The 14,018-nt window shown below is 37.6% G+C and overlaps 1 protein-coding gene across 2 annotated transcripts in view; it reads left to right on the forward strand.

The window, feature by feature from the left end:
• Window positions 1-14,018, forward strand: part of ATAD2 (ATPase family AAA domain containing 2) — a 57,506-nt gene that overhangs the window by 23,683 nt on the left and 19,805 nt on the right. For both annotated transcript variants that reach the window (XM_037502043.2, XM_037502051.2), the window contains exons 10-15: window positions 372-480; window positions 711-826; window positions 6,702-6,876; window positions 7,950-8,038; window positions 11,012-11,171; window positions 13,587-13,677. In XM_037502043.2, the coding sequence (XP_037357940.1) occupies window positions 372-480; window positions 711-826; window positions 6,702-6,876; window positions 7,950-8,038; window positions 11,012-11,171; window positions 13,587-13,677 (740 nt within the window). The remainder of the gene's footprint in view (window positions 1-371; window positions 481-710; window positions 827-6,701; window positions 6,877-7,949; window positions 8,039-11,011; window positions 11,172-13,586; window positions 13,678-14,018) is intronic.

Consider the following 14,018-nt stretch of genomic DNA (forward strand, 5'->3'; position numbering starts at 1 on the left):
TTTAATTTTTAAGAAAAATATCCCAAGCCTCCCTGGTGGCTCAAGGGGTTAAGCACAGCTCTATGAAGCTATCACAGCCTCTGCAGCACAAATTAGATCCCAGACGGCCAGGGAGATACCCACATGGCGCAGCAGACCTCTCCTTTCTTGCCCGCTGCTTCCCTTAGCAGTGTTTTCAGTCAGTTTGCCTGTTCTGCTCCCTGCTCTGTCTTTGGTGAATCCTCTCACCCTCCACACCTCTGGCCTCTATACCAGTTCTTACACACATAAAGAAATAAATGTTTAAAAAAAAAAAAAAGAACAATATCCCTATTCTAATGTGGAATTTGGGGAGGAAGGTGAGTTGAAGGATTTTTTTTTTTTTTTAACAGATGCCTGCCACTAAATTTTCGGAAAGATGAATTAAAAGGAATTTATAAAGATCGAATGAAAATTGGAGCAAGTCTTGCTGATGTTGACCCAATGCAGCTCGATTCTTCAGTGAGTAGTATTTTGAAGCATATTCTTAAACTGTATATTGTTTTTTGTTTTAGTTTAGTTTTAAAAATTAAAGAGAAAAGTTTTTTTTTCATCAGAAAGTTAAGTCTTTACATATTATTTAATAATCACACTGCAACTAAGATATGGTTACTCAGTTGACTGTGGTCTGGGGATGGAGTGACAATTTGGCTTAAAAATTAATAATTTCAACGTTACTCTTCTATTACCAGGTGCGATTTGATAGTATTGGAGGCCTATCTAATCATATTGCAGCTCTAAAAGAAATGGTGGTGTTTCCACTACTTTACCCAGAAGTCTTTGAGAAATTCAAAATTCAGCCTCCAAGGTAATCTGATTACATTTTTTAACCAGAATCTGTGTTATGCTGTTATTGTACAGAAAATTGGTACTTTTCTATTTAAATTTTCCAACTTGACAGTAATTATACTTCTCCAAGGAACTGGATGCTTTGAATATTTTTACTTTCTTAATATTTCACATGAAAAATGGTTTCAAAATTGATTCTTTGAAAATGATATCTCTTGTGACTTCATACATTTAATAAAGCTTGTCCTATAAAGATGCTTTACTTACAGTTTTGTGAAAATTATCAGCCTGGCTGCCAGCCTCCCCGGTGGCGCAGCGGTTGAGCGCTGGGTTGCGAAGCTGCCCGCAGCCTCTGCAGAGCCGGTTCAATCCCCGGCTGCTCCCTGGCCACCGGAGGAGGGTCCCGCATGGCGCGCAGACCTCTCCTGCCGCCCGCTGCTCCCCTCAGCAGTGTACTTCGGTCCTTCTGCCTGCTCTGCTCCCCGCTCTGGCTCTGGCGAATTCTCTCACCCTCCCGCGCTTCTGACTGTACCCAGTGCTTGTATAAAAATAAATAAATAAATAAACAAAAAAAAAATCATATTCATGCAACATCATTTTAAAAAATAAATAAATGAATAAATAAAATTGTTGAATTGATACACAGGTTTACTTTATGGTTATGTGATAATTTCCTAGAGCTGACCCATATATTGCATAATATGACTATTTCCTCTCTTTTACAGCCTCTTCTTCCACCCTCAGCTTTAATTCTTGTCTGGTTTGGGGTGTGTGTGTTGGGAGTAGGGCATTGTTTTTTTTGTATACGCTTTGATGTGTCCTTATTAGTTCATCCATGTAATCTTCGTTATAAAATTCTTTTCAGTAGTCATATATGTCAAGTAACATGTTAGCTCCTCATTTTTCTTAACACATCTTCCTAAAACCTTTGCTCTGCTTCCCTTTGCTCTTAGTCTTGTAGCGTAACTAAGCCTTTGGTCTTACCATCACCATCATCATGGAATTACTTTTATGTTTCTTTCAGTGCGGAGTTCCCTGCTTCCTTGGTTTAGCTGAGGCCTTTTTGGTTTATAGTTGTGCTTCACTAAAACACATTTTAGGAATATCCTGAGATTATATCAATTTTTTTTTTTTAAGAGATTTGTTTATTTATTTACATAAGCACTGGGTACAGTCAGAAGCGCGGAGAGTAAGAGGATTCACCAGAGCCAGAGCAGGGAACAGAGCAGGCAGAATGACGAAATACAGTGCTGAGGAGAGCAGCGGGTGGCAGGAGAGGTCTGCGCGCCATGTGGGACCCTCACCCGGCGGCCGGGGATTGAACCAGCGCTGCAGAGGCTGCGGATAGCTTCGCAGCCCAGCGCTCAACCACTGCGCCACCTGGGAGGCCCTATTTTCTTTTTTGAGAATGTAACTTCACACTTTATTAATGTCCTTTTCCCCTCCCCCTTCGTTGTTCAATATCTTTGTAATTTGAAATGTCTTTGATTCTTTGATTTCTAGACAATTTTTTTGTTTCTTTGGTAACTTCCACTTCATTTTTTGCTCTTTCCTTAATTCATGTCAGATAAATGTTAGACCTTCTAGATTAATTTACTTTTCTTACCTTTTCTCTCTTTTGGTCTCTTGATGATAGAGGCCTTCCTTAAGTATCTAGTGATCCCTTGACTCTCTGTTAAAAAGAGAGTTAACTCTTTTTAACTGTCTGTTAAAGCTTTTTTTTTTTCTTTTTTTTCCTCCCTAAAGCTCATTAGTGGGGCTTGTTAATTCATAGGCTTCACATTAGGGTGATTAGTGGTGCTGATTCTTTCACCCTAAATCCTCAAAGTCAGTATCTATGGGTGTTTTTTCCCAGAGATGAATCTTACAGTTTTGTGAAAATTATCAGCCTGGCTGCCAGCATTTTAGCAGTGAAACTGAGTGTTAGTTGGTTGCACCAGTAGGTATGGACTTTCTAACTCATCCAGAAAATAAACCACCCAAGTAAGTTGCTTGCATAGGATAGGCGCAGAGAATCAAGGTCTCACTGTTACCCCTTCCTCCTTCAACCTTACCTTTCATTCCTGCCTTGAAATACATTGCTTCTAAACTCTTTTTAAATTTTTTTTCTTTTTTAAGATTTATTTATTCATTCATTCATTCATTCATTCATTCATTTATGCAAGCACTGAGTACAGTGAGAAGTGCAGGAGGGTGAGAGAATTCACCAGAGCCAGAGTGGGGAGCAGAGCAGGCAGAAGGACCGAAGTACACTGCTGAGGGGAGCAGCGGGCGGCAGGAGAGGTCTGCGCGCCATGTGGGACCCGCCTCTAGTGGCCGGGGAGCAGCCAGGGATGGAACTGGCGCTGCAGAGGCTGCGGGCAGCTTCGCAACCCGGCGCTCAACCGCTGCGCCACCGGGGAGGCCCTGCTTCTAAACTCTTAACGGTGGTTTTATAAATTGACTATTATTTGGGGCTTTTTTATTTAATTTTTTAGCTTTTCCAGGTTTGCTCAGGTCATGTAATTTTTTTTAATCATTTTTTTACTGATTTGACATTCCTTTACATAACTATAATTTTGGGAGTACAGCGTCATACTTAAACGTTCATATTCTACACTCATCCGTCACTGATGTTCCTCTGCCACTACCCTGTCATTTTTCTTCTCCTATCCCTCCTCTAACTCCTCCCCTCTACTTTATTTTTCATAGAGTTACTTTTGTGTTTTGCCAGTTTGATTTCTTCAATTACTTATACTCTACAAGTAAGTGAAACCATCCAATAATTGTCTTTAACTTTCTGACTTCATTTAACTTTATCACATCAAGATCCATCCCAAAAGACACTATTTTATCTTTTTTAAATAGCTGAGAAATATTCTATTGAGTATATATACCACAATTTCTTTATCCAGTCATTAGTTGGTGGGCATTTAAGTTCATTCTGTAGCATAGCTATTGTGAATAATGAAGATAGGAGTGCATATTGTCTTTTTGATATTCTTTGGATAATCAGCTAAGGAAAGGTATTGCCGGATCATGTAGTAGGTTCACTTTTAGTTCTTTAAGAAATCTCTATACCATTTTCTATAGTAGCTGTACCAATTTACCTTCTACTAACATTGAACGAGAATTCCTTCATACATTCAACAACATTTGTTGTTTGCTGTCTATGCAGGCCCTTCTGACATGTGTGAGGTGTTATCTTGCTGTGGTTTTGATCGGCATTTCTCTTATAATAAGTGATGCTGAGCATGTTTTTATGTGCCTTTGGGCCATCTGTGTCTTCTTTGGAGAAGTGTTTGTTTAGCTCTTTTGCTCATCTTTTGATTGGCTTGTTTGTTCTTTTGTTGTTGAATTGTATTTTTTTAAATTAACCCCGTCAGACATGTCATACACAAACATCTTCTCCCAAACTGCAGGTTGCCTTTTTGTTTTTGTGGTTCTTTCGCTGTGTGAAAGCTTTTTAATTTGATGCTATTCCATTTGTTTATTTTTTGCTTTTATTTCCTTTCCACTTGAATTGAGTCCCTAAGTAACATATCTGAGGTTGATGCCTAGGAATGTATATCTCCCATGTTTTCTTTTATGTATTTTTCGGTTTCGGGTCCTCTATGTAAGACTTTAATTCATTTTGAATTGATTTTTTTGTATGGAATTGAATAATGAACTGGTTTCATTTTTTTAAGTGAGACGGTGCTTGTTTCCCAGCACCGTTTGTTGAAGAGGCTTTCCTTTCTCTGTCGTATGTCATAGCATCTTTGTCAAAGATTAAGTGCCCATATTTGTGTGGGCTTACTTCTGCACTGTTGTATTCCATTTTTTTTTTTTTAAAGATTTTGTTAGTTAGTTAGTTTACACAAGCACTGGGTACAGTCAGAAGCGCAGGAGGGTGAGAGAATTCACCAGAGCCAGAGTGGGCAGAAGGACCGAAGTACACTGCTGAGGGGAGCAGCGGGCGGCAGGAGAGGTCTGTGCGCCTTGTGGGACCCTCCTCCAGTGGCTGGGGAGCAGCCGGGGATCGAACCAGCGCTGCAGAGGCTGCGGGCAGCTTAACAACCCAGCGCTCAACCGCTACGCCACCAGGGAGGCCCTGGTTTTTGTTTTTGTTCTAAGCCATACTTTTTTTTTTGATTACTCTCACTATGTAGTATATAGCTTGAAGTCATGGAGTGTGATATCTCCATTTATCTTTTCTTTCCAATTGCTTTGGCTGTTTGAAAAATGTTGTTCGGATTTTGATAGGTATTGAATTAGATCTGTAAGTTGCTTTAGGCTTATGACCATTTTCAACACTTTATTTTCCCAACCCATGAACACAGAATATTTTTCCATTTCTTTGTGTCTTCTATATCTGCATTGTAACCTGCAAAATTTTCTTGGGATATCTTAAGTGATGTCATCTCTTTTTGTTGTTCACTTTGCTTTTCATGCACTGAGTGGAATTAAGGGGGAAAGTACATTTAAAATGTATTCAATCTGCTTCACTAGGAGTCTACCCTTTTTTGTTTTGTTTTGTTTAAGATATATTTAATTTTTACAAGCACTGGGGTATAGGCTAGAGGTGCGGGAGGGTGAGAAGACTCACCAGAGACAGAGCAGGGAGGAGAACAGGCAGAGGGAACGAAATACACTGCTGAGAGGAGCAGCGGGTGCTACAGGAGAGGTCTGCTGTGCCATGTGGGTTTCTCCCTGGCCAAGAATCGAACCGGCGCTGCAGAGGCTGTGGACCAGCTTCACAAAGCCGTGCTCAACCCACTGAGCCACTGGGGAGGCTCTCTACCCATTTTTTTTTAAGGCTGTATTTATTTATGCATACAAGAACTGGGGTCTAGGTCAGAGGTGTGGGGGGTGAGAGGATTTACCAGAGACAAAGCAGGGAGCAGAACAGACAGATCTACTAAAATATACTGCTGAGGGGAGCAGCGGGGAGACAGGAGAGGTCCGCCATACCATATGGGTCAACCACCTGGCAGGGGATCGAACCTGTGCGTCCGTGGCTGCGGATTGCTTGATAGCACTGACACTTTTTTTTTTTTTTTAATGTTCTATGTATAAGTTCTTTTTTTTTTTTTAATATTCCCCGTACAATTGCAACCCCCTGATTTTGACCCCAATTCCTCCTTTCCCCGCCCCACCTCCCCCGAAGTGTGTCTGGTTCATTGTTGTTTGTTGATTTTGATTTTTTTCTTTCTTATAGTTATTCTTTTGCACTGACACTTTAACCCCTAAACCACCAGGGAAGCCCATTAGTGTTTCTTTTCAAAAGCAGTTATTTTATGATCTGAAATTGAATATTCCATATTACTTTTTTAGAACTTAATCCCTGGCACATTCTCTTTTTACATACTTTTTACATGTCTACTAAGAATGATTGTAGACCATTTTATCATAATTCTGTTTTGAGAGCAATGAATAACTGGAAATATTCTGAGATAGCTGTAGGTTACCTCATAGCAGTGAATTCACCAGGTATTACTTTATTTATGTTCTTCTAATCCCTACCAGCCAACCATTATTAATTTGTTTTTTCTTTTCTTGCAAAATTTTGATGTTATTTTACTGACACTGACACCAGAAGTTACAGATTTAACCTCTTCTTTCCCCTTATATCTTGCATAAGTAAACTATCAAGTCCTTTTAAGTATGTCTTGTATGCAAGGTAAGGTAATACAGTGAGCATGATGAATAAAAATACATACACATTTCAAATGAAGGGTTTTATTGTGTTTTAGTCTTACTTTCATAGTATTAGTATTCCGTGTTCTAAGTTGTGTTTTGTGGATTGAACAATATTTAATATTTCATTTGTCTCATTTACTTTTTTACTCACTAAGTGCATTCATAAAATTAGTTTCTAGTTGTTTTAATCATTTATCTTTTAATGCAGTGCTAAAATAAACTTTCCTTTACAGAGGTTGTTTATTTTATGGTCCACCTGGAACTGGGAAAACTCTGGTTGCTAGAGCCCTTGCCAATGAATGCAGTCAAGGAGATAAGAGAGTAGCATTTTTCATGAGGAAAGGTGCTGATTGTCTGAGTAAATGGGTAGGCGAGTCTGAAAGACAGCTACGATTGCTCTTTGATCAGGTATGATACTAAAATTTATCTACATAGATATGTAATCAATGTAAATGCAATTATGTAAGGATTAAATAAATCTTAGATTTAATTACTTTTCACAAAAATAAACTCAGAAGAAATAAACCAAGTATGTAATCTTTTTAGATCATTTTCTTTTGTATGCGAGATAAAAATCAACCTGTAGGTCTCACTCATAGCAGGAATCTAGAAAACTTAAATAAGGGACCAGGAAAATGAATATAAGAAAGTGAAAATCAAAATCAACAAAAAACTATGAACCAGAGACACTTTTTGGGGGTTGGGGGGCGGGAGGGGAAGGATTGGGGTCAGAATGGGGCGTTTGCAATTGTATGGGGGAATATAAAAATAAAATTTAATATTTAAAAAAAAAAAAAATCAACCTGTAATGAACAGTTATATTGTTAGAAGAGAAAGGAATAGTTGGACTTAAGTTCTCTGGAGTCCTAGGTCACATACCTAGAGAGAGCGTGGTAATTTCATACTTAAAGAGACAGTCTTCAGTATAAAGCATCTCATACGCAAGTTGTGGTTTAGTTCTGCCCCAGAGTGACTTTCAGTTTGATATCTCAGATTGTATTGATAGCATGTTGTGAGATAATACATTATGATCTACTTTTTTTCTAAATGCTTTTTAATCTATGGAATTCACTGAGCTGCTTTATTTTAACTCTGTTGAAGTAGATTTTTTAAAACTCTGGCACTTTGAGAAATGTTTTCCCATTCTGGCACAGAGGGAGGGAGTTTATGTCATTGTCTTCTATTTGTCTTGGTCTAATAGTTTTTTTGTATGTGTGTTCCAATAACTATAACTATATAAAGTCTAAGGCATTTAAACCAGTAAAGTATATAGTTTAAATATTTCTAGTTGAAAATGCAAATAAAACTAAACTATAGTTACAATTTACTCTGAATCTTTAAACAGTTCTTCAACTTATGTTTAGATTTATAAATAAATTCTTATAAGCAGACGGAAATGAAATGGATTAAAATGGCTTATATTAAATCTATATACTTGAGGTTTTTCTTGATAACGTGCAACCACTGGATCTGCTTTGTAGGCCTATCAGATGCGCCCATCAATTATTTTCTTTGACGAAATCGATGGTCTGGCTCCAGTACGTTCAAGCAGGCAAGATCAAATTCACAGGTGAAACTTGTTTGATGGCGCTTACATACATCTTTCTTCCTATTTTGAGCTGTATTGATGATGGATGCATGAGGTATAAAAGTGTTGAATGGGGAAAGAAACATTGCACACCAGTAATTTCCCCTTTTTGGTAGTAGGACCCCAATATGTAATACAAAAAGAAAATGAACTTGTTTTAGGTGGCAGGGTGTTCTCAGGCACAGTATTTATTACAATCTTGTTTACAAATGTAACTGATACAGACTAAATGTGCACTGTCCAGTGAGGTAAGGCAAACAGTAAGAGTTGGGGATGTGTGACTCAGTGTTCAGTCACAAGAGAGTAGTCAGTTGTTTTTATTGCCAGCCATTATTGAAGTATAGAAGCTCACATAGAGTTAAATTTTCTTTCCTTAAATTTAATTTTCAAAGTTTTGGTTAAATATGTTTTAAATGTTGCCAAATAATTTTAATACACCATTTGAGTCAAAGAAAATATCTTAGGGCATGACAATTAGTTTAAGATTCTAATATTTTCCCAATTTCCTCATTTTCATGATAGGAAGATTTTATCTCCCCATGATAAAACAAGTTTACCCAAGGGATCACTTCTCCTTAGTGACATTGCCTCATTTGAATCTAAATTAATTCTGTTCCCAGTTCATCTTAGTTTTTCAGTTTCTTTTCAAATGGTCTCATGAATTACCTGTAATTGCTAAATGAATTATGGGTATCCAAAGGCAAATATTTACATGCCGCCTTATATGCCTGGGTTTTTTATTATATTAATATAACATTAACATAAAAGGGGAACAAGATCTAGTAATGTGAATGATTTAACTTTCCTAACACCAAACAGTATTTACAATATTGCATTTGTTGCTCTGAGAAAATATAATTGTTAAGTACTATTGTAAAAATATTTGTATCTATATATAATTTTTATATATGACAAAATTCATTATCAGCCATACTATTTCACTGTGTTAGTAGGGAGAAACTTTTTTTAAATTTTTTATTATTTTTTTATTTATTTTTATTTTTAAACAATATTTGCTTCCTCCCACCCCCTCAGATTGAGTCACCATAGAATTTCCTTCCCCAAGGCACCCGTGCATCATCACCACAGTCCTCTGTGCTCCTCCCTCCCTTAGGGAGAAACTTTTAACAATATTGTCACCACTTTGCATTCAAGTAATTGAGTACTTATTATATTTTGTTATGGTTCTAAAAGGATTGGAGAAATATTAACAGAAAAAATATAATTTTTGTAAGTACACACCATCTCAAGTGTATGTAATTTAAGAGAAAAATTTAGTATGCAAATCTTTTTTAACCAAAGAATTAAAAATCTAGACAATAAAACTTCTCTAGAAGTAAGTGCATTGGCCATAATTGAACCGTGTTACTTATTTTCTTGTTAGTAATAATATTGTAGACTAATGCAGATAAGTAATTTTGTGAATGTGTTAGGAAATAAGATTTTTAGCTTAAGAGAAAGAAGATACAAATGTAAAGTACATTGAGTTTACACCCTAAAATCTTTACCTTAAATTGGAGATATCAGTATGAACTCATGATGAATTTTTTTGTCAAAGAAAAATATATAGAGCCTCCCTGGTGGCGCAAGGTTTAAAGACAGCACTATCAAGCTATTGCCAGCCACTGCAGCACGAGTTCGATCCCCACTCGGCCAGGGAGCAACCCACATGGCACAGCAGATCTCTCCTGTTTCACCCACTGCTCCCCTCAGCAGTGTATTTCAGTAGATCTGCCTGTTCTGCTTCCCACTCTGTCTCTGGTAAATCCTCTCACTCCCATGCACCTCTGGCCTGCACCCCAGTTCTACGCAAAAGTAAATTAAATCTTTTTTAAAAAATTTAAAACTTTTTAAAAATCGTTATAAATTCAAGGAAAAAAATGCTGCCCCAATACTTTAACATGAATCTATACGCTTTTAGATCCACTTACCAGTTTACAGGAAAAATGAAATTAGAGGAGAAGTTAAATGAACCCATCAGGAAGCAGTCAGCACAATTCAGAATGTGATAAAGGAAATTCTAGAAGAAAATGGCTCAGTTTCGTCAGCAAATAAATGGCATGGAGGAAGAAAATAAAAAGTGAGGAAGGTGCAATAAAAACTGTTATGGATTTGAAGGACATTTGACAACATACAATATATGGATCTTGGCTTGAACAAATCAAATGTTAAAAGATACCTTGAGAAAATCAGGGAAAAGTGGGTATTGGATGATAAGGAATTATTGTTTACATTGGATCATAGTATTGTGGGAGTCTTAAAGTCGCTTTCACAGCACAATATACGTAACATACTTAGCATGAAATATTTCAGGAATAAATGATATCTGTGAGTTGGGTTTTTTAAAACTGTTGGGTAAGGACTTAAAAAAGGAATACCAGAAACTTGAAACTGGATGGGGTAGATACGGAGATCATTTTACTATTCTCTCTTTGTAGCAAAAAGCTTAAATGTAATTGAAAATCTGTTTTTATGCTTTATAGTCTTGGGGGTTTTTTTTTGGTTGGTTTTTTTTTTTTTTTTTTTTTTTAGGGTTCCTTTAATAAGTACATACGGGGTATTTTATACTTTTTAAATTATAATTTCATATTAGTTATACATAGTAAGTTGTAATTAATATTTTTAAATATTTAGATACTGTTTGCTCTACCCAGTACTCATTAGTTTTATTTCTAATCCATATTTGGGAACTCTGAAATTCTTTTGTGAAATTATGATTAATGAAGTGATTGCCAAGATTATTTTTGTGGCTTTTTAAACACTATGTTTTTCATTGATTTTAATCTCCATGTGCCATTTACCATGTTATTTTCTAGGTATTTTTCATTCACTGGAAGTAATAAGATGTTCTGAGAAAATTCACTTAAATATTTAATGGATAAAATCTTACCAAAAGATGAAATGATAAATTTAAAATCCATATGATTAATCTCTTCTCTCTTATTTTTAATTTAGTTCTATTGTTTCCACACTGCTAGCTCTTATGGATGGATTGGACAGCAGAGGGGAAATTGTGGTCATTGGTGCTACCAACAGACTGGATTCTATCGATCCTGCTTTACGAAGGCCTGGTCGCTTTGACAGAGAATTCCTTTTCAGTCTACCTGATAAAGATGTAAGAATTTAACATCAAATTTTGACAAAATGTGTTGTTGTTTTTTTAAAGGTGTATTTATTTATGCATACAAGAACTGGAGTATAGGCCAATGGTGCAGGGGTGAGAGGATTCACAGGGACAGTTGGGAAGAGAACAGGCAGATTGACTGAAATACACTGCTGAGAGGAGCAGAGGGTGAGACAGAAGTCTGCTGCACTATATGGGTCAGCTCCTGGCCAGGGATCGAACTCTAGCTTCTGAGACTGCGGATAGCTTCATAATGCTACAACTTAACCCCTTGAGCCACCAGGGAGGCCCTGCCTCAGAATTTAGCACATCTTTACCTAGAAAGAATTCAGTTTTATATCACACATAATTTATACCTTTAGTTATAATGTATGTGCTCTCTGGCTGCAGAGTCCTCCACTTATAGCCAGCAAAAATGACCTTGGACCACAGCCTTCTAGCCATATTTTAGAAGTCCTGTTCCCAGCAGGCCTTCATTATTTACCCACAAAGTTTAGCAATAGCAAAGCATGTTGTCTGTATCATTTTTTTTTATTTTTAAAGATTTGTTTGTTTATTTATACAAGAACTGGAATATAGGCCAGGTGTGTAGGAGGGTGAGAGGATTCACCAGAGACAGAGTGGAAAACAGACCAGGCAGACTGATGAAATACACTGCTTAGGGGAGCAGCGGGCGAGACAGGAGAAGTATGCTGTGCCATGTGGGATCCTCACCGGCTGGCTGGCAGGCCGGTCGGGATCAAACCTGCGCTGCAAAAGCTGCGGACAGCTTCACAATGCTGCGTTCAAGCGCCTGCGCCACCAGGGGAGGCCCAGTTGTCTGTATCATTAACAAATCTTTGTACAGTGAAAGTTTGAAGATTGCGTTCTCTGTGTTCTGAAGCAAAGTCACACATGATTATCATCCAAACATGTATATTTGTATTTTTAGGAAGCATTGTTTAGGGGTCCCCTGGTGGCACAAGGGGTTAAGCCTCAGCACTATGAAGCCATCGCCAACCACTGCAGCACAAATTTGATCCCTGGCCAGGGAGGTTGACCCACATGGCACAGCAGACCTATCCTGTCTCACCTGCTCTTCCCCTTAGCAGTGTATTTCAGTCAATCCGCCTGTTCTGCTCCCCACTCTGTCTCTGGTGAATTCTCTCAACCCCACTCTACCCGCATCTCAAGCCTAAGCCCCAACTCTTGTATGCATAAATAAATAAAACATATCTTAAAAAAAAAAAAAGCATTTTTAAGAAAAGAGTTTAAGAAGGGGGCCTCCCTGGTGGCACAAGGGGTTGGGAAATCAACACTGTGGGACTGCCCGCTGCCACTGCAGCACAAGTTCATTCCCGGGCTGGGGAGCTGCCCACATGGTGCAGTGGACCTCTCCTGATTTGCCCGCTGCTCCCCTCGGCAGTGTGTTTCAGTCAGTCTGCCTGTTCTGTTCCCCACTCTGGTGGATCCTCTCACCCCCCACATGTCTGGCCTGTGCCCCAGTTCTTGTATGCATAAATAAATAGATCTTTTTTAAAAAAAAAATTTTTTAAGTGACTTTTTATTTTCTTAAATATAACTCCTCACTTAAATACTCTTGAAATTCTCTCAGGTGGAAGAAAGCCTTTGATGTTAATCTTATGACTTTATTTTGTTTCAGAAATGACCCTGTGAACTGTCAATTTTTAGTCACTTCATTAGCATTGGTTTTTTCATGGATACCATCATAAAACCTACTCAGTTATCTTAAAGCCACTTACTTTGTCTTTGATAACCAAGTAAATAGGGGTAGAGCTGTTAGTACTCTGAAATAGTTCACAATATGTACCAGCATGAATAATAGTTCGAGTTACTTAATTTCTTTAATTCACATTTATGATGCCTAGACCTTGAGCACTATAATGTAAATCTGTTTAGCATAACTTGCTTAAATGGTCATAAATGTATCTTTTCTCATTTTTGCTTTTTAATTTTTCTCTGTATGTTAGGTATTTATTTCTTTAAAATTTAGATATTTAGGGCCTCTCTGGTGGCGCAGCGGTTGAGCGCCGGGTTGCAAAGCTATCTGCAGCCTCTGCAGCACCGGTTCTATCCCCGGCTGCTCCCCGGCCACCGGAGGAGGGTCCCACATGGCGCGCAGACCTCTCCTGCCGCCCGCTGCTCCCCTCAGCAGTGTACTTCGGTCCTTCTTCCTGCTCTGCTCCCTGCTCTGGCTCTGGTGAATTCTCTCACCCTCCTGCGCTTCTGACTGTACCCAGTGCTTGCATAAATAAATAAATAAATAAATAAATAAATAAATAAATAAATAAATAAATAAATAAATCTTTTTAAAAAAAATTTAGATAATTAGCAGTAATGTAAATTGAAATTGTTCTAAGTAGACTTAGTACTGATGTTAAAAATTGGATTGTTTTTAATCTTTAGGCTCGAAAAGAAATTCTGAAGATTCATACAAGGGATTGGAATCCTAAACCATTGGACATATTTCTAGAAGAACTAGCAGAAAACTGTGTTGGTAAACATTGTTTTAAGCAATTAAAAGAAATATTGCATACATTTCAAAGATGGAACAAGTTATAGTCTTACAAGGTTATATTTAATGAACTGTGAGGCTGTATTCTTATCTCTTATTTGTGGCATGTTTTATTACACAGTTCTGCCTATTAAATAAAAGTATTTGACAAATTGGTCATCAGAGAATTTGAGGGCAGACAATAATATTAATGTTAACTATCTTTTGCTATTTATATTTTTCTCATCTTCCTGTTAGGCATGCTACATATTTCAGGTAATTCTCACATCACTACTATACATAGATACTCTTATCCATATTTTATAGATGAATAAGTGGCTGAG

Source organism: Talpa occidentalis, unplaced genomic scaffold (genome assembly GCF_014898055.3).
Source record: "Talpa occidentalis isolate TD23 unplaced genomic scaffold, MPIMG_talOcc4v2.1, whole genome shotgun sequence".
NCBI classification, from domain to species: domain Eukaryota; kingdom Metazoa; phylum Chordata; class Mammalia; order Eulipotyphla; family Talpidae; genus Talpa; species Talpa occidentalis.